General features: G+C 45.0%; 1 protein-coding gene across 2 annotated transcripts in view; it reads right to left on the bottom strand.

The window, feature by feature from the left end:
• Positions 1 to 25,061, bottom strand: part of LOC147458507 (protein TIC 100-like) — a 54,247-nt gene extending 29,186 nt beyond the window's left edge. The window contains exons 1-10 of one of the 2 annotated variants that reach the window (XM_086513156.1): positions 24,348 to 25,059; positions 22,895 to 22,966; positions 22,714 to 22,803; positions 22,462 to 22,632; positions 21,178 to 21,268; positions 20,994 to 21,056; positions 20,834 to 20,900; positions 20,639 to 20,742; positions 20,423 to 20,549; positions 19,499 to 20,325 (exon numbers count right to left, since the gene is read on the bottom strand). In XM_086513156.1, the coding sequence (XP_086369282.1) occupies positions 19,499 to 20,325; positions 20,423 to 20,549; positions 20,639 to 20,742; positions 20,834 to 20,900; positions 20,994 to 21,056; positions 21,178 to 21,268; positions 22,462 to 22,632; positions 22,714 to 22,803; positions 22,895 to 22,966; positions 24,348 to 24,937 (2,202 nt within the window). In that variant the 5' untranslated portion in view covers positions 24,938 to 25,059. Of the gene's footprint in view, positions 1 to 19,498; positions 20,326 to 20,422; positions 20,550 to 20,638; positions 20,743 to 20,833; positions 20,901 to 20,993; positions 21,057 to 21,177; positions 21,269 to 22,461; positions 22,633 to 22,713; positions 22,804 to 22,894; positions 22,967 to 24,347 lie in introns of both variants that reach the window. The other variant, XM_086513157.1, reaches the window with a different exon arrangement.
• Positions 25,062 to 27,427: the final 2,366 nt, after the last annotated feature.

Here is a 27,427-nt window from a genome sequence, read left to right on the forward strand (position 1 = left end):
CACAATTAGCGGAAGATAGACCCTCATTCGTGAGAGCTTCCGATGAATTTTGTGGAAGGTAGACTCTCCTACGAGAGCTTCCCAAAATCTCGCAAAAGAGGATAAATCCTCTCAGTAGTTAGAGGGCAGTTCTTCTACTCTCTCAGTCAGAAGCAGAAAAAGGCCAAGAAAGAATAGAAGACGGCCTTTCGCCCCGTTCCTGTACTTGTAAAGATTCTCCCTTAGTAATAAAGATATTCTCTTTATGGGGGGGGGACCAACCCATCTTCTGGTCCCCAATGAAGTGTCGAGCTTTCTCTCTCTCTCTAATTCTCTTGAGTATTTGAAGTGCAATTAAACGTCAATTTACACTTCCGTATTTTTGTGACAGTGGTATCAGAGCAAGGTAATCTCTCTCTTCCTTAAGGGATTGACGACTCTTGGCAGACTGCAGAAATGGGAGGATGCGAGATAGAGTTCTCTCTCCTTCAATAACAGGTGAAAGAGTTACAAAAAGCTCTCTCTCATCCAGAAGTCCAAAAGATTCTCCATACTCTTGAGAAAGGGAAGGAGAAAATGCCGATGGGGTCGAAGAAATCCCGCAGAACCCAAAGGCGCAAGAACCAAGGAAAGATATTCTGATTGGAACCTCCCGCATGCACGAGAGGCACAGGAAACCTCCAGGACGTCATGTGCGGTTTAACCAAAGGTTCAAGAGCAGGATCCCCCTGATTCCCCTCAGTTCTCTTTCATGAAGGATCTGGATGACATCGTTGCTCCAGAAGACATGTTTCTTGGCGATCCGTCACAGCAAGAAGTGCATTCAAGGAAAAAGACTCCTGTCCATAAGGAGTCTAAGCATAGAAAGAAGGAGCACCATAAGAGGAAGCACCACAGGCAGAAAACATTCAAGTCGGGAGACAAAGATGTGAAATTCGACACCTACAATGGACAGCGTGATAATGACAAAGCTTTGGCTTTCATCCGCCAATTCGAAGTTGCATTTGCTGAAGGGAATTTTAAAGAAAGATCCAAGCTTCACCATGTTAGTATGTACCTGAAAGGCACCGCCAGCAGTTGGTGGTTAACCCTTATCGTGGAAGATCGTAACCCCAAGATTGGGCTGCTTTCAAGAAGGAGTTCTACGCACAGTTCCTTCCTCCACACTATGAGGAAGAGGTAAAGAAAGAATGGGATCGACTTTCACAGTCAGAGAACGAAACTGTTCCACGCTATGTGGATAGGTTTTGGGACGTTCTCTTGAAAGTCACTCCATTCAAGAAGATTGACGATTCGGAAAAGATGCGCAAGTTTAAAGCAGGATTGCATGAAGCCTTGCAAAAGGCTTTGAAGCTTTACTCTCGAGGTAACTTGCAGATACTTATGGAATCAACCCGCATAGCTGATGGAATACATGACAAGGGTACTCCCAGGAACATGGAGCAAAGCACTTACCATGCCAAGCAGAAGGCTCTCCATGAGCAGCCTACCTCTACTTCTTCTTCGCAAAAGAAGAAAAGAACCCCCTCCGAAGCACAAGCAAAGCCAAATCAGCCCAAGAAAGTGAGATATCTCTCTCCTGCTGAGTTGCGAACTTACATTAGTGAAGGAAGATGCTTAAAGTGTGGACAAGTTCGTCATATGAAGGGTGATTGTCCTACCAAACCTTCACAACCACCCTCTTCCAATGCAGTCCCAGATGTACACGGAAATACAACCAAGGATGGAAAAGAAAGAGCTCTTCTTAAAGCATGGGGTAGCATCAACAACCAACGGGCTCTCATTTTGTTTGACCCTGGCAGTACAGACAACTTTATCTCTACCAAGCTAGCTGATGACCTGAACTTGCAGCCCAATCATTTTGGAGTTTCTATTCAAGCACAATCTGCTTTCAAAGGGCAGAACTCAAACTCTACTCCAACCATAGGGAAGTTGAATCTAAAGGTCGACGACTACAAGGATCAAGAGTCTTTCTTACTAGCTTCACTTGAAGGATACGATGTTATCTTGGGAATGCCTTGGCACTACAAGATGCATCCCATTCCTGACTATGTTCATAAACCTTATCCTTTGCTCATAAAGAAAAGGAGTATCTTGTACTTGCAGATGCAGGTGATTGGCGTATCCCTATCGCCAATCACATTGCCATCAAGAAAGTAATGAAAAAGTGTGTTTCAGCGTACTTGATTTTTGCAAGAGAGAGAGATGTGTGTTTCACAACTTTCTTCCTCTTTAGAAGAAAAAAGACTTAAGTTATTAGAAAGTTATAAAGATTGTTTTGCAAATGAACTTCCAAATAAACTCCCACCTTCGCGACCTGAGGATCATACAATTGATTTGATCCCAGGAAGTTCTCCTCCAAATCAGCCCCCTTATCGAGTTAGTCTAATGCAGCAAGAGGAAATTCTCAAGCAGGTTAACGAACTTTTGGAGAAGGGTTTAATAAGGCCTAGTACTTCTCCATATTGTTCACCTGTCTTGCTAGTACAGAAAAAGGATAGCACATTCCGTATGTGCATAGACTATAGATCTCTAAACAAGATCACAATCAAGAATCTCCCTCGCATTGACGACATTCTTGACAAGTTACAAGGAGCAAGTGTTTTTAGTCGTATAGACTTGAAGAGCGGTTATCATCAAATCCGCATAGCTCCTCAGGATGTGCATAAGACTTTTTTTAGAACAACCTTCAGGTTGTATGAATACTTAGTGATGCCTTTTGTACTCACTAATGCACCAGCCACATTCAACAAAATGATGGATAGAATCTTCCACTCATATAGAAGCTTCACAGGCGTTTTCTTTGATGATGTCTTAATCTTCTCAGAGACGAAAGACGAACACTATAAGCATCTCGCCTTAGTGTTTGAAGAATTACGCAAACACTCCATGCGGACATTGAAAAACATGTACGTGAGTGTTTAGTCTGCCAAAAAGTAAAATATGATAGACATAAAGTTTATGGCAAGCTTCAGCCGCTCCCTGTGCCTAACACGCCATGGGAAAGTATTGCCATGGATTTTATTACGGATCTTCCTAGATCCAAGAATGGAAATGATGCAATTTGGACTATAGTAGACAGATCTAGTAAACAAGCACATTTTCTTCCAGTAAAGAAGACGATCAAAGCTGATCACATGGCTAGAATATTTCTAGCTCAGATTTTTAAACACCATGGATTGCCAAAGACTATTGTCAGCGATAGAGATCCCCGCATGACTGTCTATTTTGGCAGGCATTGTTCGAAAACTTGGGAACTAAGCTTGATTTTTCATCAGCTTATCATCCTCAAACAGATGGTCAAAGCGAAATCGCTAATGCCCTCAAGTGCTATGTTTCGGAACGACAATCCGAATGGCAACCGTACTTACCAATAGTTGAGTTTGCGTATAATAATACCATACATTCCTCAACTGGTAAAGCTCCCTTCGAAATTATTTATGGAAAGCCACTCTTACTTCCTATTATGGTGACCAAAGAAAACATCTTCGCCGCAGATGAATTTGTGCGCAATATTGATATTGCCCATCAACAAGTAAAGCAAGCGATTCGTCAAACTCAAGAGCAACAAAAGAGAAACGCAGCACAGAAGGAATCTCAATCTTGAAAAAGGACAATATGTCCTGCTTCGGTTTGAGAAAGCTAGATTGAAAAAGCGGGTCGGCAAAGGGAAAGTTGTCAAACTTTCCCATAGATTTTACGGCCCTTTCAAAATTACAGATAAAGTTAATGACGTGTCTTTCAGATTGGATTTGCCTTCTAACTAGTGCATCCATAATGCTTTTCATGTCAGTCTCCTCCGACCATATGTTCGACTTCCTCCAGTGGCGCCAGTACAAGAAGATCCTCCAGAAGTCGAAGAGACTGAGGAAATCCTTCAACCTCAACAGATAATACACCACTCGGAGAGACAACTCAAGTCGAGGAGTCTACATCGAAAGTATTTAGTCAAGTTCAAGAATTACACTCCTTTAGATGCAAAGTGGATGACCGTGTTAGGTGCAACGGAATGAATATTGTATTTTCTCAAGATTAGTGATCTTTATTGCTCAAGGTTCCTTTTAGGTATTTAGGGAAAGAGAGAGCTTTCCGTCTTGTAGAGTGTTGTGGTCACGAACAAAGTGAGTGGATTGTGCGTGCAAGTGAATGAGACAGAGAGAAGTAGAGAGAAGAGATACGACACCGAGAGGTTTGTAAAACCCTCCTCTGAAGGCCCCACTCTCGTCGGCGAGAGTGGTCTATTCTTTGATTGCACAAAGGTGTACAATGCGTATGCAATGGACTATGCAACTTGGTCTATGCCGATGACGATGACGACGACGACGATGACGACGATGGCTGAAATCTGAGATCTTCTGATTGCTGAATTTCGGGACTGTTTCGGTGGCTGAAAATGACTGTTTTGGCTGTGTTTTCTTGGCTGAAAAATGAGGTTTCTTAGGGCTGAAAACTGATAGTCTTTACGGGCAGAATCTACTACACTTTAGGTGAATATTGTCGGTCTTAATTTGCTGCTGAAATCCAAAAACGCCAGGGGCTGAAATTGGTCCTTCTGTCGCCGGGGTTCTGCAAATGCAAAAACGCTAGGCTCATCTGCTGTGTCGTGATGACGCCGGGGCTGATCTGCTGTGCACAAATCGCCAAGGCTGATCTGATGCAAAAACGCTAGGTCTTCTGTGGAGAAAACGCCAGAGTAGTCGCGGGGGTTGGTCTTGCTGAGAAGTTGCATGTTGAGCAAGGTGCTCCTGCTGCCTCTTCTGCCAAATAGTGCTAGCTCTAGTTTGCTTATATACAAACTTAGCAAAATTGCCCTACCTACTTTTGTTGGAAAGTCGCTTAAAAATAATAAGTGAAAATCCCAATAAATAGGAAAATAGGCTAAATACACTGGAAAATTCCCCTAACTGATGCTAATGGATTCTGATGGGAATTTCGATGATCATGCTGCGTGCAACCGGAGGATATGCATCTATACTAAGTGATTGGGCATACACGGTCTGCGAATAGACTCACAAAAGTGCCAGATCACTGCTAATCTAAACTGACTGAACCCTGTTGTGGTGTAGCTTGTCCAAGGACACATAGGGTTGGGATGTGTCACGTGACATCCCCTCCTTTTCAAAGTGAGGTACTGGTACCGAACTGTATGGCGTCGAGGGAGATCGCCAACAGCATCCGGAATCCTGGAATAGACTCTTCGTCGGCCCACTCTGATGTGTGGGTCGTGCGGTACTTGAACTTCATAAAGGTCTACAATGCTTGCTTCTTTGGGCCAAGCAGAAAGCGACACAAAGTCTTCTGAATCTCCTTTCTTGCGCCAACTTCGTCTAGAGACCTGCTTCCTTTGTCTTCAAGAATCTCCATGGCTGAAAATTCCTGAAACCATCTCCAACACAAAACCATGAACATACCCATTCTATGTAAAGTGAAGGAAAAAAATCTTGTATTTGCTAAAATCTGTGCATGCAATGTAGATGAACATAGAGACGGAGTGACAACCCGTTCATCCAACACATGCAAACAATGAGGTCGAATCTTTTCTGTTTGATCGAAATCAATCAACTGTGGCAAATCCCAATGGAAATGCCCATGCTTGGTGCTCATACTATCATGTGATCTTTCGGAAATTGTGTCATGCCAAGGAAGAGACATGGAATGCAACTTCCTTACATACAAACTTTGCAGCTTTTCATGAACAATCCGCATACATTCGTGCTCATCCATGAGAGAAACGTGCTCAACATACAATATGTCATGCCTAGGAAAAGGGATCACATAACGATGCTGACTAAAATACAGGAAACCTTCACGAATGAAACACTCGAACAATGCGTGCGTATCAATCATGCGAACACATAATACTTCCTGTGAGGGTTCTTTGGACCAAGGCTCGAGAGCCAAGATTGCTTCGTCTTGAATGATCGAATCGTATTGTGAGGGTTCTTTGGACCTCGACTCGGAAGCCAAGATCGGATCTTCGTGATTGATCGAATCTACAACGAGGTTAGCTTCGCTAGGAAAAGCATCAACTAACACATCATCCTTGTGAACAATCACATCTTCTTCATGCAACTCATCATCCTTGTGAGAAATCACATCTTGATCATCCAAATCATCATGCTTGTCATTGTCATCCAAATCATTATGCAAATCATTGGCATCCAAATCATCATGCTTATCATTGTGCTTCAAATCATCATGCAAATCATTATCATTCAATTCATCATGCTTCTCATCATGCAATTCCTGTGTGTCATGCTGTGGAGAAGAAGAGATTGAGAGAGTCTCCTTTTTCCGATTCTGTTGCATCTGTGCCTGAGCTTGAGAAAAGAGTCGCAATAACTCTTGCATTTGAGCTTTGTTCTCGCGATAAAATTCTGCTTCTATGGCTACCCTTCGTTCTTGGTACTTACGCTCAATGGCTGCCATATCTTCTTCGTAGGCTTTTCTTTTTGCTTCTCTTTCTTGGTCCAACTCCTCCATAGGAGTTAGTGCAATCTTTGTCGTACATGGGGAAGGGTCAGAAAAACCTCCTGGTGGGGAAAATTCTTCTTCGCCTCTCTCATGCTCATCACCTCCAAGCGAAGTATGCACTCCGCTTCGAGTAACGACCATTCTGCAATCGTGGGTTCTTGTGGGTTCTTGGGGTCTTGGGTTCCTAAGTCCACGAGGAACTTGGGTTCTTGTCGGTCTTGGGTTCTTAAGTTCACGAGGAACTTGGGTTCTTGCGGGTCTTGGTTCTTGGGTTCTTGGGGTTTTTGAGGTTCTTGAGATTTTCTTTCGCTTGCAAATCGCATTGGAGAAGGATCTTCTCTTCACCCGAGTTCTACCCTTTTCTGCAGGCGCACCCCTTGGCGGCCTTGCACTCACACCAAGGTTGCTTTTTCCCACCTCACGTCCGCTCTCAATGAGTGAAAAGAGACACAAGGGGAGGCTGGACAAGCCTTTCTTTCTTAGGATTCTTGTCACTCTTCAACAAAACACGATTAGGAATCGCCACGCCCAAGTAAACTTGGGTTCGTGCGATCGCAACAAGCAAAAAAAAATCTTGTGACTCTTGTGGTTCTTTCCTTGAGTAATGCAGAACACTTCCAAAGCTCTGATACCAATGTTAGGTGCGGCAGAATGAATGTTGTATTTTCTCAAGATTAGTGATCTTTATTGCTCAAGGTTCCTTTTAGTTCTTAGGGAAAGAGAGAGCTTTCCGTCTTATGGAGAGTGCTATGATCACGAACAAAGTGAGTGGATGTTGCGTGCAAGTGAATGAGACTGAGAGAAGGAGAGAGAAGAGATACGACACCGAGAGGTTTGTAAAACCCTCCTCCGAAGGCCCCACTCTCGTCAGCGAGAGTGGTCTATTCTTTGATTGCACAGAGGTGTACAATGCATATGCAACTTGGTCTATGCCGATGACGACGACGATGATGACGATGACGACGACGAGGATGACGACGATGGCTGAAATCTGAGATCTTCTGATCGCTGAATTTCGGGACTGTTTCGGTGGCTGAAAATGACTGTTTTGGCTGTGCTTTCTTGGCTGAAAAAAGAGGTTTCTTAGAGCTGAAAACTGATGGTCTTTACGGGTCGAATCTGCTACACTTTAGGTGAATATTGCCGGTCTTAATTTGCTGCTGAAATCCAAAAACGCCAAGGACTGAAATTGGTCCTTCTGTCGCCGGGGTTCTGCAAATGCAAAAACGCTAGGCTCATAAGCCGTGTCGTGATGACGCCGGGGCTGATCTGCTGTGCACAAATCACCAAGGCTGATCTGATGCAAAAACGCTAGGTCTTCTGTGGAGAAAACGCCAGAGTAGTCGCGGGGGTTGGTCTTGCTGAGAAGTTGCCTGTTGAGCAAGGTGCTCTAGCTGCCTCTTCTGCCAAATAGTGCTAGCTCTAGTTTGCTTATATACAAACTTAGCAAAATTGCCCTACCTACTTTTGATGGAAAGTCACTTAAAAATAATAAGTGAAAATCCCAATAAATAGGAAAATAGGCTAAATGCACTGGAAAATTCCCCTAACTGATGCTAATGGATTCTGATGGGAATTCCGATGATCATGCTGTGTGCAACCGGAGGATATGCATCTATGCTAAGTGACTAGGCATGCACGGTCTACGAATAGACTCACAAAAGTGCCAGATCACTGCTAATCTAAACTGACTGAACCCTGCTGTGGTGTAGCTTGTCCACGGACACATAGGGTTGGGATGTGTCACGTGACAGACCGAGTCTGATCTTAAGGACTACCCAGACATCTTGCATAGTTATGTTGACGCTCTACAGTTGAGGTCAACTGTTTAGAACCAAGAGGGATGTAACTAAGTCAGACTTTGTAAATAATTAATTTATTTACGAGAGAAGAATTATCTAATTAGTTGTGTGCACATCCAAATAGATTTAGCAGTTCTCGGGCCTCACGTGCGCCCAAGTTTGGGCTAGTGCCCCTCAGGGAGACCCTAGCAGAAAATACCCTGAAGCCCTAGCGATTGGGAAATCGGGTCTTCAATGAAGGGATAGATAGTAGCCTCAGACTTCAGGCTCAAAAAATTACGCGCGCTAGTGCAAGCACAGGAATGAGATGGGGTCCTTAGAATAATAACCCTAAGGCCTGATTATTTTACGGCCTTAGGATAAGTTAGTTAAAAGTATTCTTAAATGATTTTGCACTGGACCAAATGGCAAGACAAGTGCGAACAAGTAATGCCAGAGCATTGTTGGTACGGCAATGCGCTAGGGAGCAGATAAAGTTTTCATTTGTTGCATCTATGTGTGCAGTTGTGCACTTAATTGCACATTTCATTAACTAGCATAGGATTTTAAAGGTCAAAAGTTGAATGGTTTTTAAATTTTAAAGTAAGTGTGCCACTTGGCACACTTTCCCATGCAATCTCTCTCTCTCTCACTCCCTCTCTTCATGCTAGCGCCCCCTCTTCTGGGAGGCTATAAGAGAGCAGCCCCTCCCCCTCTTGCCAGGTTGGCAGTGCACTACCCCCCCAAGTTGACCATCCTCTATGCAATGAAGCTCTCCATTGAAGCTTGAGAGCAGCACCTTGTGGTGTATGTGGAGCCTCTGAGCACCCATCACCTAGAACAAGGCCTCTCATGGTTGCTTGCAGCTCTGGGAGAAGTTCCATCGCGTAAAGTAGTAGAATACTCTCTTCCTCCCTTGTCTAGCTACTGCAAATTCCTTGTTTTCAACCCCTTATCACTTGTATTAGGGTGAATTTCAACAAAGTCTTATTAGAATCTCATTCCCCACTACCTACTCTACACATGCACCACGTTTGGAGCATTTCCATCGCGAATAGGACCTCCATTTTGGTATTGGAACGCGCTCAGGTAACAATTTCTGGTTATGTGCAAAAAATTACAGCAAGCGTGTGTGTGTGTTTTGCATGTTTCTGTGGTTGGTTAATTGTAGGAAGGATTACGTCCAAAGTGGCACAGTTAGCGGAAGGTAGACTCTCATTCGTGAGAGCTTCCGATGAATTTTGTGGAAGGTAGACTCTCCCCTACGAGAGCTTCCCAAAATCTCGAAGAAGAGGATAGATCCTCTCAGTAGTCGGAGAGGAGTTCTTCTACTCTCTCAGTCAGAAGCAGAAAAAGGCCAAGAAAGAATAGAGGACGGGCTTTCGCCCCCTTCCTGTGCTTGTAAAGATTCTCCCTTAGTAACAAAGATATTCTCTTTATGGGGGGGGACCAGCCCATCTTCTCGTCCCCAATGAAGTGTCGAGCTTTCTCTCTCTCTCTAATTCTCTTGAGTATTTGAAGTGCAATTAATCGTCAGTTTACGCTTCTGTATTTTTGTGACAGGTGTTGACAACTGCCTATTGGAGTTTTAAGGGCGTTTTGAGAGGCAAGCTGGAAGACCACTATAGGGTTTCACTGCCTAGGAACAGCAGCGTTTTGAGATGCAAGTCGCAGAGGTCTTCTTTGCCTTCATTTTGTAGGCGTTTTGATATGCTGCCTGGAAGACAACCACCTGGTTTTCCTGCATCATTTTAGAACGCTCCTTTGCCAACGCCTTCTTGCTTTGGCCCGCCTGGGCTCTGATACCAGTGTTAGGTGCAGCGGCTATGGTGGATGGCGACGGTGAGGGTCCATGGCTCCTTGAGCGTGCAGAGCAGAGAGGGGATGAACGAGCTGGAGAGAGAGAGAGAGCAGCTTCGACACAGAAAAACAAAGTAACGCTATGTATATTTCTATTCAATAGACTTTGCACATTTAGAGCCTCGTAGCCATGCAAATTTATAAATATAACTGGATCTTACATGCATGCCTCAAGGGCCTGTTCCCACAAGTTGACATCATACGAAATTTGGGCTTGAATACCCAACGATAAGTCAGTGATCGGAGCACGAAGATTCTTCAAATAAAATTCCAGTAGCCTTTGGAAGCGTGGGTTTGCTTTGTCTGCTCTTTTGTAGGACCGGTATGCTTTTAGAAAAGCACACGCCTGATGCTCTGATAACACTCTCACGAGACGGAAAGCACGTGACAATAGAAAAGAACAGATTGAACAGACTTTTAGCACTTCAATAACAACCGAACTGAAAGAAAGAGAGCACACGCAACACGGAGTGGCGGAATTCCACCCCAGAGAGTATTGGCCCCAAACCTTGGAGCCCCTTTTGATACTTTTTATATTACTTGAACTTAGTACAATGTCGGTACTCGCGCTCTGCACCTTCCCAATGAAGGGTGCCAGAGAATAAGCCCTCTGCACATATTTAAAGGCCCTTGGCCTCAAAAACAGTTACATGAAAAGCAGTAAACTCAAAAGCCTCTGGTCCAGAAGCAGGTGCTCAAAAGCTGTCAGAGTAAATCACAGAAATTGTTCAGCGCAAAAAGCAAAAATCCGTGCAGATTGCCACGTCACCAAGCCAGTGCAAAAAGCGAAAATCCATACAAGTTGCCACGTCATTAATCAACGGAAAATCCGAAGATCCATACTAGCTACCACATCATCAATTTTTACGCTATTCTTTCTCTGTGTGTATGTGGGTCCAAGTGTCACGTGCACATCTAACCCTATGTGCATGTGGACAAGCTACTTCAGGTCTAGGGTTAAGATCAGCTTAGGAAGTGTTGTGGCACCTTTGTGAGCCTGTGAGCAGACCGTGCATGTCCAGGCACTTAAGAGTAGTGCATATCCTCTGGTTGCATACAGCGTGATCATCAGCATTACAATCAGTAGCCATCATGAGCATTTTACAGTGCACAGAACCCATTTTCCCTATTTTAGCCATTTTTCACTTATTATTAATAATTGACTTTGTTGGGAAAGTGAGCATGGCAAATTTGCTAAGCTCTATAGAAGAAACCTAGCGCTAGCACTTTCTAGCAGAAGAGGCAACAAGAGTCCAACTCACAGTGCACCTTCTCAGCAAGACCGGCAAGAGGCCTAGCGTTTCCAGCCAACAGCGGATCAAGACCAGCGTTTTGGCTCAGTTTTTAGCCTAGCGTTTTCAGTAGTAGCAGATCAGCCCTCGCGTTTTGCAGATTGCAGATCAGCCATGGCATTAGCAGATCACAGGAACAAGCCTTGCGTTTTTGCAATTGCAGATCAACATCAGTGTTTTGCACATTCCTGGCGACAAAACTAGCCATAACAACAGATTTTCAGATTTCAGCCCGTCTCGTCGTCGTCATCAATGTCGTCGACATCGTCGGCAAGTCCATTGCATCTACACCATTATACCAAATTTGTGCAATCAATAGCATAGACCTCTCTCGTCATAGAGAGTGGGCCCTTGGGGGAGGGTTTGACAACATTCTGGTATCCTGTTCTCCTCTCTCTCTATCTCTCAGTCATAGTACCTTCATTCACAGTGTCATTCACTTTGTTTGTGATCGCTTGCACTCTATCACTAAAGGAACGGAAGGCTCTCCCTCCCATAATTCCGTAAGTAAAAGGAACCCATGAGCACAGTTCAGAGCACTCATCTTGAGCAAAGTTCAACATTCACTTCCACTACACCTTACATTGGTATCACAACTTTGGCAATGTTTTTATATCACTCAAGGAAAAAACCACAAGAATTTTTTTTGCTTGTTGCGGTCGCACGTAACCCAAGTCCACTTGGGCGTGTCGATTCCTAATCGTGTTTTTGAAGAGTGACGGGTAACCCAAGAAAGAAGGGCTTGTTCGGCCTCCCCTTGTGCCTTTTTTCACTCATCAAGAGCGGACCGTGCACTTAGCTGCCGGCCAATCGACGTGAGGTGGGAAAAAGCAACCTTGGTCACTGGTGTGAACGCAAGGCTGCCAAAGGGTGCGCTTGCAGGGAAGAGTAGAGCTCGCGTAAGAGAAGATACTTCTCTAACACACATTGCAAGCTAAAGAAAGACCTCAAGAACTCAAGGACTCAAGAACCCAAGAACCACAAGAACCCAAGTTCCTCGTGAACTTAAGTACCCAAGATCTCAGTGTATGGTCATCACCCGAAGCAAAAAGGATACTTCACGTGAAGGTGATGAGCATGGAGGTGGTAAAGAAGAATTTTCCCCACCAAAAGGTTTTTCCGACCCTCCCCCTTCCTCATCTATGCCACGGTTTGCACCAAATCCAATGGAGGCTTTGGTCAAGTCGATCATGGACATTGTCACCAGGAGGTGTATTTTTTCTGTTGCCTTTCGTAAATAAGTATTAGATATATTTATTTTATTTTTACTTGTTTGTCCCAAAACCCTTGAAAAGGTGCAAGTGGACATTGCATGGCCAGTGTGAAATGGCTGCAGCCAAATGGGTTTCTCACATCGGGGATCTAGGTCGGTCAGACAGGGATTGCCCGGGCCAGTTAGCACTGAATTCTGATGAGTATAGAAGCTTGTGTGCGCCAAACTGGAATTTGGGCCACTCGTCAAGTCACTGCAACTTTATAAGTTGAAAGGGGCCAGTAAATTAACCCACATTGTAGATGGTGGTCAAATGGTAGTCTTCAATGATGGTCAGGAGACCGATAGGGACACCATGGAAGCATCTCCTAAAATTTAGGGAACTGCTATTTTTGACCGGAAAATGTGTTCGCGTCATTAGCTCTGGAATGACAAGGGGAACATTTTATTACTCTGCTGCCAAGTCAACTGACGCACCAGTTGAGATATTTTTAGCAGGGAAAGCCAAAACTCGGAAACTGGGCGACGTGTCATCCTGTGAGCGATTCTGCCACTCTGGGAGGCAAAAAACGAGCTACATATCAACAAAGGGGGCGCCATTTTCAGCCTCAGGTGGATTGTAGCAGGTACTGAAGCTATGGAATGCTTACCTTGCCCTCTATGCACAGTATGGTGACGGGAGTGATGCCCCGCACGCTACATATTTCTCTCTTTCTCCCCTACGTACAGTATGTTATGCCCCACTAGTGGGCTTCTCATTTGACCTATGTACAGCTCGGGGGTTTATGCGCGTTTGCCAAGGCAAGAGCCTTCTGAACAGGAACCGGATTAGCTAATTGCTAATCCCCCACAGGTACGCACAGTTCCATCACGAAAGATTGCGAGTTTGGAGAGTTTTCTCGCGTGAAAACTCGTCCAATTCACAGGGGAACTGTCCCATTGCGTGCGGGAGCCCTTGGGACACGCGTAGGCGTGTTCGCTCCGCTAAAAACGATCCGAAACAGGGAATTACAGCCTGCTGTGTTTTTCTGCAGGTTTAGGGTTTCGCACCTAAACTGCAAGGGAACATCGGGGGAGCCTCGTGAGAGCCTTGGGATGCGTGTACAGGCTTTTGGGTTCCCGGCAGTGAAAAACAGAGAATTACAGCCCGCTGAATTTCAGTGACAGCTCACCAGAAAGCTTCCAGATATCGAGGGAATCCGTCCTAGACAGGTGTTTTTGACCTACAGGGGTTTTTGCGCCGTTATGCTGTCGAAATCCAGTCGAAAACCTGCGTTTTCAGCCCTCGCCAAGTTTGGACAGCTTTGTGAAAGCTTGTGCTAAGTGGTCGGATCGTCTACCTTAATTTGAATAAAGAAATACCAAAAGGGGCGCCAGTCTTTGGGGCCTACAGGGTGTCGGTCTCGTGTGCGCAGTGACATTCTAGTCGCTGGACGCAAAGTGTTCTCTTCCCTTCTCAGTGCTCTGTGTAAAGTTAATAGGTAATTGAAATAGTATCGCCCTCTACGTTGTATAGGCCGGTTATATGGTTCCATCGACGGGATAGTCACTTTTTCTTCAAAAAGTGCAGCGTGGATTGTTGTGGGTGAAAGCAACACAGAGCTTGTCGATATGGCAGAGAAGAGAGACCAAGTACCTGAAGAGGGATCTTCCTCACATGGCACAGAGAAAATTCCTTCAACTCTTCAAGAAGAGGACAGGTTGTTTAGAACTCAACTGCGTTGTTGCATGGACATGTTTCGGCAGTTGGCTAACAACCCAAGGATGCAGGAATTCTTACAAGCTCCGACACAGGGTTTTCAGCCTCCTACACAGGGCATGACTGAGCCGTTGCAGGAAAAGGAGATTTCCAATGCGCAGAGGACTCATGATGCTCGAGGGAAAGCCCATGTGGTTGAGCAACTAGCGGTGTCCAATGATCCAAAGCAACTTGCTTTAGCTAGACAGGAACCGTTTGTGAATGGTCAAGGGAGCGATGAACAGGCTATGCGTCAGATCCTTCCATTACCTAATACTTATCCTGGTTATTTTGGAGGTGGTTCAGTGTTTCAAGCTATGGTTGGACCTTCCACAGGTTATATGCCAGGGAATGTGTTCGGGACAATGCAAACAGGCATGGGTAACCCTATGTGCGCGAACATGGGTGTCCAACCAGGTTTTCAGGGTGCCTATGGCCAGTTTCAAGTGCCTGGAACACAATTTGGTATGGCTGGTTTTTCGCAACCATACGTACAAAATGCAGATATGACAGGGAAAACAGTTGATGCGAGTGCTTGAATGAACACTCATGGAGCAACACTGTTACAGGCACCTGTTTATGATAATGTGGCTCCTTTGAGTCAGCCTCAGGATTACAAGGAAGGTGGGCAGGGAGTGAAGTTTGAAACTTTCAAAGGAACTGAGGACCAATTAAAGGCTTTGACCTTTATACAGCAGTTCGATGCAGCTTATGCTGGAGGCAACTTCACGGAATCTTCAAAGATACGCAAGGCTGCCACTTTCTTGAAACGGAATGCGCTTCAATGGTGGACCACATTGTTGAACCAAGGTCAAGCCCTAAATTTCAGCAGTGTCAATTCCGTACCATTGTGAACTAGACGAAATAAAGACACAATATGCTGAAGATTCAGATTTTGCAAGGATCTATGACCAGCTTGTTGATGGGCAACATCATGAACACTATATGCTTAAGAATGACTTTCTCATGATGCATGGAAAGTTATGCGTTACTAAACAGTTACGGCCAAAGATTTTGATGGAAAGTCATGCTCCACCTTATGCTGGGCATCGTGGAATTGATGCGACAGTGAAAGGGGTTGAGGCATTCTTCTATTTGCCAGCTTTGCGTCAAGATGTTGACACATTTGTAAGATCATGCTTAGTATGTCAAAAAGTCAAATTTGACAGACAAAAGCAACTGGGATAATTGCAGCCATTGCCGATCCCTGATAGGCCATGGGAAAGTATAGCAATGGACTTTATCTTTGATCTTCCAAGGACGCAAACAGGAAATGATGGGATTTGGACTATCATTTGTAGGTTCAGTAAGCAAGCCCATTTCATTCCTGTTAGGAAGAAGATAAAGCCACAACACATGGTCAAGATATTCATGAGCAATATCTTTAAATATCATGGGATGCCTCAGTCAATTGTCAGTGACAGGGATCCACGTATGACGAGTCTTTTCTGGAAGGCATTGTTTGAGAACATGGGCACTACACTCAAGTTCTCTTCTTCGTTTCATCCGCAAACTGATGGACAGTCAAAGGAGGCAAATTCTACTGTCTTGGACCTGCTCAAATGTTATGTCTCAGAGCACAAGGCAACTTGGGAACACCATCTCCCATTGGTTGAATATGCTTACAATAACACTGTGCATACGTCAACAGGTAAGGCACCATTTGAGATAATGGAAGTAGGAAAGAAAGTCCCGCCCATTTTGCAGACTAAGGACAAGATATTTGAGGCAGACAAGTATGTGCAAGATATGGATGAAACATACAGGAAGATAAAGATTGCTCTTGAGAAGACTCAAGCTAAGCAAAAGAAAGCTGTTGATCGTCACCGTCGTGAACTTGTATTTTCCCTTGGTGATTGGGTACTTTTGCGCTTTGAAAAGGCCAGGTTAAGGAAAAGGAAAGGCAAGGAACGCTTGTTTCCTAAGCTCAGTATGCGATATTATGGTCCTTTTCAGATTTCAGAAAAGATCAGCGATGTAGATTACAGGTTAAAGCTACCAGAAGGCTGGAAAATACATAATGCTTTTCATGTCAGCCTTCTAAGGCCCTTTGTTGGTGATGTGCCAGAGAATATGCTTGATGAGGAACAACCCGAAGTGGAAGAATTGGATGAAATCCTTGTTCCTGAACAGATATTGGCACATAAAGAAAGAAAGGTTAGAGGAAAAGTTGCAAGACGCTATTTGGTGAAGTTCAAGAACTATCCATCATTAGATGCCAAATGGATGGAAGAGTCTCAATTGCTTGATTCACCTCAGCTATTGCAATTGTATCTTGAAGCCTTTTAAATGGAACCCACAATGACTTGATGCAACCTTTTTGGAGCAAGGCAAGAGCATGGTTCATGATGCTCAAGAGAGTAGTTAAGCAATTGTATCTACTCTTTCTATACAGAATTTAGCTAGAGAAGTTTGTGCTCAAGAGTACACTAGAAGACTTCTATGCTTGATATATGTGTCGTAGCCAGGTTGGTGGGATTGTTTAATCGTCCAACGCTACATTTCCGGAAGCATGTATATCTTGGATTCCCATCATAGAATATATATGATATCAGGAGATATCCGCATGTATTATTGGCATGCAAGCGAGGTCGCTTGCAGTATTTCAAGGGTGGGGTGTGTCACCAGGAGGTGTATTTTTCTTGTTGCCTTCCGTAAATAAGTATTAGATATATTTATTTTATTTTTACTTGTTTGTCCCAAAACCCTTGAAAAGGTGCAAGTGGACATTGCATAGCCAGTGTGAAACGGCTGCAGCCAAATGGGTTTCTCACATCGGGGATCTAGGTCGGTCAGACAGGGACTGCCCGGGCCAAATAGCACTGAATTCTGATGAGTATGGAAGCTCGTGTGCGCCAAACTGGAATTTGGGCCACTCGTCAAGTCACTGCAACTTTATAAGTTGAAAAGGGCCAGTAAATTAACCCACATTGTAGATGGTGGTCAAATGGTAGTCTTCAATGATGGTCAGGAGACCGATAGGGACACCATGGAAGCATCTCCTAAAATTTAGGGAACTGCTATTTTTGACCGGAAAATGTGTTCGCGTCATTAGCTCTGGAATGACAAGGGGAACATTTTATTGCTCTGCTGCCAAGTCAACTGACACACCAATTGAGATATTTTTAGCAGGGAAAGCCCAAACTCGGAAACTGGGCGACGTGTCAACTTGTGAGCGATTCTGCCACTCTGGGAGGCAAAAACGAGCTGCATATCAACAAACGGGGCGCCATTTTCAGCCTCAGGTGGATTGTAGCAGGTACTGAAGCTATGGAATGCTTACCTTGCCCTCTATGCACAGTATGGTGACGGGAGTGATGCACCGCACGCTACATACTACTCTCTTTCTCCCCTACGTACAGTATGTTATGCCCCACTAGTGAGCTTCTCATTTGACCTATGTACAGCTCGGGGGATTTATGCGCGTTTGCCAAGGCAAGAGCCTTCTAAATAGGAACCGGATTAGCTAATTGCTAATCCCCCACAGGTACGCACAGTTCCATCACGAAAGATTGCGAGTTTGGAGAGTTTTCTCGCGTGAAAACTCGTCCAATTCACAGGGGAACTGTCCCATTGCGTGCAGGAGCCCTTGGGACACGCGTAGACGTGTTCGCTCCGCTAAAAACGATCCGAAATAGGGAATTACAGCCTGCTGTGTTTTTCTGCAGGTTTAGGGTTTCGCACCTAAACTACAAGGGAACATCGGCAGTGAAAAACAGAAAATTACAGCCCACTGAATTTCTGTGACAGCTCACCAGAAAGCTTCCAGATATCGAGGGAATCCGTCCTAGACAGGTGTTTTTGACCTACAGGGGTTTTTGCGCCGTTATGCTGTCGAAATCCAGTCGAAAACCTGCGTTTTCAGCCCTCGCCAGGTTTGGACAGCTTTGTGAAAGCTTGTGCTAAGTGGTCGGATCGTCTACCTTAATTTGAATAAAGAAATACTGAAAGGGGCGCCAGTCTATGGGGCCTACAGGGTGTCGGTCTCGTGTGCGCAGTGACATTCTAGTCGCTGGACGCAACTGTGTTCTCTTCCCTTCTCGGTGCTCTGTGTAAAGTTAACAGGTAATTGAAATAGTACCGCCCTCTACGTTGTATAGGCCGGTTATAGACATGATGCTACGACAAGAGTCGCAACGCGCCGCTTTGGATCGCGAGCGCGAAGAAAGAACAGCAGCCTTGGAGCGTGAGTGTGAGCAAGCACGCTTGTCAGCCAAAGAAAGAACGGCAGGCTTAGAGCATCAGTGCGAGCAAGTGCGCTTGGCGGCCGCAGAAAGAAAGGCAGAATTGGATCACGAGCTCGAAGACAGACGAGCGGCCTTGGAGTTAGAGCGTCAGGTGCAGAGAGACCAACGCATGCAAGAGTTGGTCCTACAAGTACTTACCTCGAAGCCTGGGCCGGTCAAGGATGTTGGTAGTTCATCAAGTAGCTCAAGCAGAGATTCGGACTCCAACACCCCCGTCACACAGAAAATCACATTCAGCTACATCAACAGGGACAGCGCTCAAACACCTGAGTACTTCCCTGCAGTCAGCAAGACAGCTTGGCACAGACGGACAGGGCAGCAGCTCGCAGACTGGCAGGACAGCAGTGCACAGGCGGGCAGCTATGATGCGCAAAACAGGTGGAGGTGATCACTGATCAGCAGCTCTGTGCGCTTGCAGATGGTTGCAGGCCGCCAATTAGGGTTTGCAGAGGCAGAACGCGACGCGTGCAGGCTTGAAGGAGGCAACGTCAGCACCAGAAAACCCTAGCATAACAGGTCACAACACACCATAACACATGGGCTTTGCGTCAGAATTCGCGACACGCTGATGAAGCAGTAGAGTTCGCGCGAAGCAGGCTGGGAAGCAGTAGAGCTCTCTCTCTCTCTCTCTCTCTCTCTCTCTCTCTCTCTCTCTCTCTCAGATGATACAAATGCACGATCCTCCTGATCGTAGAATGATGCAGCAAGCACGCAGCTTAAAAGCACAAACCACCCTACCACCGTAGAAACGTCACGTCACACCAGTACAACCTGACTACGACCATTGAGATGCATAATTCTGTGAATAGAAAAGAGACTCACTGCTATATTCCATTAACATTGCAACTGGGTGTGCCTTTGTGAGTGCATGCTCAAGGAAATTTCTTAGACATGTAGAGAATTAGAAAGTGCACCTTTGATGCCACTAAGGTCAGGGATGCGAAGGCTGTTGGAGAAATAAAGCCTCGTTCTTGCTGCTCATGCTTTACATCTCTACACCCAGCTCGCTCATGTTCGATAGCAAACATTGCAACTTTCCCAAAACTTTTCGGCTTCTTGTCATCCTCATTATCCTCCTGCATGTCCTCCTCTTGGTTACCCTGAGAATCATTCTCCTCACTTTCCTTGCTCTCTTCTTCTGCGTTGCTTCCATTGACATCTGCCTCTAGACTCTTCGCCTCCTCAACTGGTTCTGGCTGCCCTTGCAATGAGTCACCTGCCTCAATCAGCTCCCCTTCAAGAGAAGATTTGCTCATCTTTTTTGCACGGCGCTTCTCTAATTCTATTTGAAAGGCTAGACGCCATTCTGCCTTTTTCAGCTTCCGTTGGTATTCCGCAGCCTCATCCTCTTGTTTCCACTTCTTTTTTAGCTCCTCAATTCTCCTCTTGCGATCCTTTTGATAATCTTCGCTTGTTTTCATCCATCCTTCTTTCAGCCTCTGAAAAAAGTTTTTCTTTGTATTCTTCTCCTCTTCACTCACGTTTTCTTCATCTTTTAAAGCTTCATCAAAACCCGTTGGTATTGGTATGATAGCTTCTGGAATAACCTCCCCATTTTCAGTTATAGGTTGATAAAAAAAACGAAGCTGCCCTTCCTTATCTGTGTACCAATTTATGATCCTCCCTGTGGGAACATGAAGAAGAACTTCTCCTTGAAGGTCTTCTGATGCCCTTTCCACATTCTCTGGGTTTAGATCACCCATTGCTGAAGGAGTGTTTCCTAAGACAACATATTCATCCTCTGCATTGATTTTATAGAAGGCATGAGATAGTCAGAAGAAGTCCTCAACTGCTTGGCGAGTTATGATCGTGTGAAGCATGAATAAACCCATCATTACCTTGTGACCATAAATATTCCAACTCTGGTGGCATTGGAACAACAAAGGGTGCCTTGTAGAAGGAATTCAACCACATTTCTCTTTCACCATCTAGTTCCTCCACATACACTTTCCAATCTTCAGGCACCTGTCCCATACGACACTAAAAGCTTCAAGCAAAGAAGCCATTTTAAAAAAGCAACCACGACTGAATCAATTTCCAGTCAAAACAGCAACCTCGTAATAAGCGTTTATAAAACCAGGGGCCATCCACAAGTCCTCCTCTTCATACATGTAGGGATGTGAGGGGTCCGTAAATGGACCTTTAACTTGCCGCACCACTGCAGGTAGAGAACAGAAACAGGATCAAAAAAATGAGCTGATTTATCATTAGATATCGATCAACAGAAATCTAAGAAAGACATCGCATACTTCCATCTGGCTTGTTTGCAAACATTCTGGCTTTTGCAGCTGCCACTTCTGCAAGACCAGCATGTAACTGCCTTGAAAGAATAATTATTAGAATGATTAAAATAAGAAACTGAAATACCCAGTACATCTTCAATGTCAATTACATTGAAAAGGGACCTACAGCAGTGTAATCAATAGTGCACTCATCAGGATCAGGTAGCAACTCTCCAAAGTAAAATTTACCCTTCAATGAGACAAAAGAATCCTCATTAATTCTCACAGGGGTTACAAAAAACAATCTTCTAATAATAAAACCCCTTGCTGACAAAAATGAGAGTTAGGTTGCTAAATAGGAGTGTTAATACCCAGATAGCACGGCCATTTACTTCATACACTCCACAGCCATGGAAGCGACTATGCTTCCATTGCCCAGCGTATTTATAGTGCCCCTTTTCCCTACACAAAAGCAGTAAATTATTATCAAATATAAAGCTCGACTATTATTAGACAAGAACACTTGCGACAAGATCCAACAACATTAACTTGTCATAAAGTGACCAAGCAAACAAACCCAGTAAACAAAGAATCTCCCCCCCCCCCCTTCCTAATTCAAGCTTATATACAAAACTATACCAAGAGAAAGTGTTTTCTTTAAGTCTCAAACGCTTGAAATTGTATCTAAGGTTAGAATAACCTTTCTTTGCTCTGCTAAAAGCTAACAAAATAGAAAAGTCTCTAGGGGTAGTGTAACAACCTACCTATCTTTAAACTTCAGTGCAAGATCCGTACATACGTACGGATCTGTACGGTACCGTACGTCCATACGGTACATACCGTACAGATTCGTACTGTACGAGGTTTTTTTCCTTTTTTTCTTCTTTTTTTTTTTGAGCGGTGTTGTGGGTAATGTGTGCAAAAAAAACCCTATTGTGTCGGCAATTTTTGGTTTGCCTTTCTTTAGCCTTATCCCAACGCCTAATTTTGTAGACATTTCGACACAACTTGCATCTGTAGAGCACACACGAATGTCATTGCAGTGGTGAATATAGAAGGGCAAGCACGTTCAGGAACTTGTATGAAAGCTTTGCCTTAGTTTGTAGAATAGTGAACTAACATCCTTGGAGTGATACTTATGAATTTTTTATCAAGTACAGACCGTATTGTAGGTTTTTGGCTTTTTTTTTTTCAACTATGAATTTTACGTACCTAACAACTCTATCCACTCGGTACTACGTTTAGGTCGTACAGAAAACGTACCCTACCTTATGTACGTTACCACTTAATCAGTGTTGATAACAGAATGTATAACTTATTTTGCTGTAGTTTTAATTTTCGGTATAAATTATGCACCCTTGCCTGCTGAATACTCCATTTCATCCATGCACAACTTAAAATTTTACAAAAACTCCCCACAACTTACAGCAGTCAATAAAGCTACACAAACCAGGAGGTAAAATAATTTGAAGAGACAAGAATATATCTAATGGGAGAAACAACTGTTTCAAAGTCCTACTATACCTCAACAAGAGCAAATGAATGTGCATGCATATCTGGATGTGTGTCTAGACCTGTGCCAGAATATGTGGGTACCCAGGAAACATGGGCAGTTCAGAGAAATATAATGACATGTTCAGAGTAACAGTACTTACGGGAGCTCACCAAACTCCTCAATCCACCCTTCTTTTTCTTCCCAAGGCGTAAAAACTCTACCATGTTCCTCAAACTGCTCTTCGGCATCCATTTTCAGCCATTCCCGGTCAAAAGGATCCATGTAATCTGACCTCAAAAGCTGACCCTCGGCCTTGGCCTGTGCTGCTTCTCTGGGCAAATAAATAAATGCAATATATTTTAAAATACAATTGGCTAATGAACTTTTTCTCATGAATATAATGACATCATACTCAGTATCTGGTATAGGCTCATCCACTGGAATATCAGCTTCAATTACTCCATGCCCTTGCATCATGTTTTGGAACCAATCGCCTTCATATCTAAAAGATAACATGAGGACACACAAACTCAGCAAACATAGTCGCATTTCACACCAAAAAAAGTGCATATTCCGAGATAAAGATAGCTCACTTAATCAGATCAAGTGCTGTTGTGTAAACTCCCTTTCCATGTGCAAGGTCATCCCACACAGTCCCTTCATAACTGCATCAAGAAGCAAATGAGTTTGGCACCCTGTTAGGACTCCTGCATCAACAATGTTCCTGATCCCGAAAGGGACAATATAAGCATTGAAACAAACTTCACTCCGGCATTTCCTAAAGCTGGAGCAACGAAAGCAGTAATTCCACATTCCATCACTTCAACGGTAACAGGACCAATAGCCCAAGCAGTGCTAGAAGGTTCAAGATGATGCTTTTGTGCAAACTGCTTACTGTTGAAATGACATCAGATTGTGTTTTACATGATAGCTTTTCAAAAGCAAGTATAGTCACGAACAGTTACACACATGATAGCTTTTCAAAAGCAAGTATAGTCACGAACAGTTACACACAAATTAACCATCCATTATCTTGAGATTTGTGTGACAGAGATGGAGCCTAGATGAGGAAAAGTATCTGCTGAAGAAAACCGAGAGACAAAAGTAACTTCATATGGAATGGAGGATACTAGAGCTACTGAACCACATGTTACAAGTAAAAAGGCACAAATGAGACACAGTCAGGTATAGAAACTTTGCACCACAATATGCTTGAGAATTTACGAGTCCAAATGCAGTAGCATATGGAGTAAAATAGCCACGAGCAGAGCGGCTCTCCTCTAAGAGCAGGGCCCTTGAGAGCCTCAAAGAAGTCCACGTCATCAAAACAACCACTCAGCTGGCAGACAGCTGTCCAGCCGAAACATGACACTAGAACAATAAAAAGAATGGAAACAGCAGGTTGTAGACATTCACGGAGTTCTTCTCAGGCCAAAGTGGGCACAAGCGCTTAATTTTCTAATAGTTTTCTTGTTTGCAGCTTCTGAATAAGATTAAGCCAATCTTTGGAAACCACATTGTGCTGGCTGTGCGTGTATGTATGAAACCACATCAAGCAAAGTGTGTGTGTATGCATGAAAAGTGGAGAATAAATTAACTTTGCTCAAACCCACTCTAAGATTGAACTTCCATAGCAGAATAGATTGGACCATGAGCCTAAATGCCAAATGCTTCAGATAGGTACTTTTTGTCGATTACCCACCACCTTTTCTTAGTCAAAAATAGGTGGACACAATTGGTTGCATAGATTTTCAAATGGTTCATAGACCTTGAAAGAGCTCCAATATCATCAAAGTACATGGCATAGATGTTCAACCTCCAACACAGTCATATGAGAATCATTGCAAAACTAGATGGTTTCCCAAGAATGAAGATTGATTGTTAGACTCGATCCTGGGATTCTAACGCGCACAAATAGTCGGTGTCACCCTACCATGAGCCAAAGTTGCACAGCCCATTAACTCTTAAAAGCAGCAACCGCTCTTGCACCGTCCGTGAGGTTCTCGGTAGGTATAATGCACATTGAACAGGGGGATAAGAAGATACCTGGAGCCATCCTTGAAGAGATAGCTATACCAGAGAAGGAACTCCTCTGTGCGCTCCAGCTCTTCAACCACATCTTCAGGGGTCTGGATATCAAAATGGTTGTCTGGAATGGGAGGGTAGAATTTGCGGTAGGGAACATAGTACGGAGTGCCAGGGGGGCCAGGCTTGCCCTCCTCCCAGAGCTTCTCATACCTTTCCCAGGAGCTTTCAGATACAAAATTGGGGTCCCAACCCACAGCACGAGTATCACCCCAATAGTCTTCCCAGTGTTCCCCAAGATCTTCTTCTGTCCAGTGCTCCTTGTCAGGTGGAAAGTTCCATATTTCCTCCTCCTCTGCTTTCTCTTCTTCGGTTCTCTTCTCGAGTTTTCTCTTGAATTCTTCTTCGAAATTCTCTTCTGCTTCTTCCTCTCCTTGCTTCTCTGCATCTACTTTCTCGTCCAAGTCATCATCTTCTGAATCTGTGTAAGAGGAGTAATCGTCCTCGCTGCTGGAGTCTTCTTCTTCTTCTTGGCCTGGATTCTCCATGGCGTCACTGCCGGACTTAAGCTCTTCTACTTCCGGAGCCTTCTCTCCGTCCTCCATACCCATGTTTCGAGAAGATGCAAAGAGCACTATGCTGCACGAGACATGCAGCTCGTCGAGCCCCTTATCCTCATTCCCTTCGTCCCCTTAACCCTCTGCTTAGCCTTGGTCTATCGTCAAAATCGTTAATTAAACTCGTGTGCTTCGGGGGAGGGGGGGGGGGGAAGAGAGAGAGAATGAGGCTGGATGCACACTGCCTGTGCGCCGGCCCGTGTGACGCCCTCGTTCGGGGCATCGCGGAAACGGGGCCGCGCCGGCTCACCTGCGATGCAAACGGGACCTGCAGGCAAGCAAACGCACGTACAAGAACTCAACTTGAAAACTGAACGCAAGAGGGACACGAGAATGAGGGACGCGAACGCATGATCAATTTCATAAGAAAGTGCCGAATACAAGGGACACAAGTAATCACTTGAAAACGGGGCTGGAAAGTTGGGGGAAGTGGCACATACTTCCCTTATATACACCCCCGGGTTGAGAGAGCTTGACGCCCACGTCAAGCCGGGGTTTTGAGGAGTGCTGATACAAAGATTGATGCCGAGGTTTTGGGGCGGATATTTACAAGGAGGGGAGTGAGCTGTTGCCACCAAATTGTCTAGCTACCTAGGGTAATGCTAGTTACAAAGTGGGAGGGAGGACTACTCTATGTGGTTGTCATTAGTGGGTTGTCCTCCTCTTCAGTTGGCATGTTGTAGAAGCGCAGCACAAGGGGTCTCCCAAGTCGGAGCATGATTTCTTCAGGTACCCAAGTGCATTCCGTCATCGGGCGATTTCGCCATTTGACATAGAACAATTGTCCCCGGCGCCCGAAGCGCGACTTTAGGATGGCCTCCGGCTCATTTGGCGGGCCATCCTTTACATATTCGGGGAGGCTTCTTCCATAGGTGTGATCCGGCACGAACCTTTTGAGTAGACTTACATGGAAGGCGTTGTGGATGTTGATGTGTGATGGGAGGTCCAGCTTGTAGGTGATGTCGTTGTATGACTTCAGCACTTTGTATGGCCCATAGTAGCGGTGGTTGAATTTGGGGGAGAGGCCTGGAGGGAGGGTGATATTCTGTGAGCTGACGAGGACTAAGTCACCTTCTTGGAGGAGTTCGGCAGGCCGACGCTTTTGGTTGGCGTATTTGGCGATGCGTACCTTGCTTTGCTCGCGACTTTGCTTGGCCTTTTGCATGCGGGTTTGCCATTGTTGCAGAAATTCTTCACATTCCAGATCCTGGGCATGCACGTCGCCGGTTGCCAGTGCCAGGGGTGTGATTACTTCTTTACCTGTGGAGTGCTCGAAGGGGGTGTAGCCCGTGCTGCTGTGGATGGAGTTGTTGTAGTGGAATTCCAGGACATCCATGTATTCGGACCAGTCTTTCTGATCTGCTTTGACATAGCTGCGGATGTAGTCTTCAATGCCTTGGTTGACTCGTTCTGTTTGGCCATCGGTTTCTGGGTGGTAGGCGGAGGAGAAGCGGAGCTGGGTTCCTAGCAGCTTGAACAGCTCGCGCCAGAGGTCGCTGAGGAAGCGGGTGTCGCGATCAGAAACTATGGCTAAGGGGAGGCCGTGGTATTTGAAGACTTTGGCGAAGAAGTGTTTGGCTACTTGGTATGCTGTGACAGGAGGCTTTGCCGGGATGAAGTGAGCCTGCTTGGTGAAGTAGTCGACGACCACCATGATGGTAGTGTGGCCGTGGGAGGGTGGGAGGTCGACGATGAAGTCCATACTTACCATGTCCCAAGGCCGGGAGGGTGTGGGCATGGGATGGAGGAGGCCAGCAGGCTTTACTCGTTGAGCTTTGACCAGTTGACAGGTTGGGCAGGTACGCACGTAGTCGATTACGTCGTCCTTCATTTTGGGCCACATGTAATGTTGGTGGAGTTTGTCATAAGATCTTTTCTGGCCCCCATGTCCAGCTAATTTGCAGTCATGAGCCTCCCACATGAGATCTTTCTTGAGCTCTGGGTCATTGGGAATGTAGATTTTTCCATGCGCATAGAATAGGTTGTCTCTGACTTCAAAGAGACCCACTGCTGCTTTACCAGAAACGTGGTCGTGGAGCATGCGGAGAACAGCCGGGTCCGCTTTCTGAGCGTCGAGGATGCGCTGGCGTAGCGTGCTGGTTGCTGATGAGATAGCATTGAGAGTAGGCATTCTGCTGAGTGCATCGGGCATGACATTTGTGGAGCCCGGTTTATGGATGATCTCGATGTCATATTCGGCCAGTGTATCTTGCCACCTGGCTTGCTTGGGGGTGAGTTTCGGTTGGGTCTGGAAGTACTTGAGTGAGATGTTGTCTGTGTAGACCTTTGTGTGCTTGTCTTGGACATAGTGTCGCCACTTTCGGAGGCAGTGGACGACAGCGAGCATTTCCTTCTCATGTGTAGTCCATCTTGTCTCTACATCGGTGAACTTGTGAGATTCATAGGCGATGGGTTGCTGTTCCTGCATGAGGACGCCGCCAATGGCACCATCTGATGCATCTGTGTGGACTTCAAAGGATTTTG

This window comes from Adiantum capillus-veneris, chromosome 5, assembly GCF_014529385.1.
Source record: "Adiantum capillus-veneris isolate H3 chromosome 5, ASM1452938v2, whole genome shotgun sequence".
In the NCBI taxonomy this organism is placed as follows: Eukaryota; Viridiplantae; Streptophyta; class Polypodiopsida; order Polypodiales; family Pteridaceae; genus Adiantum; species Adiantum capillus-veneris.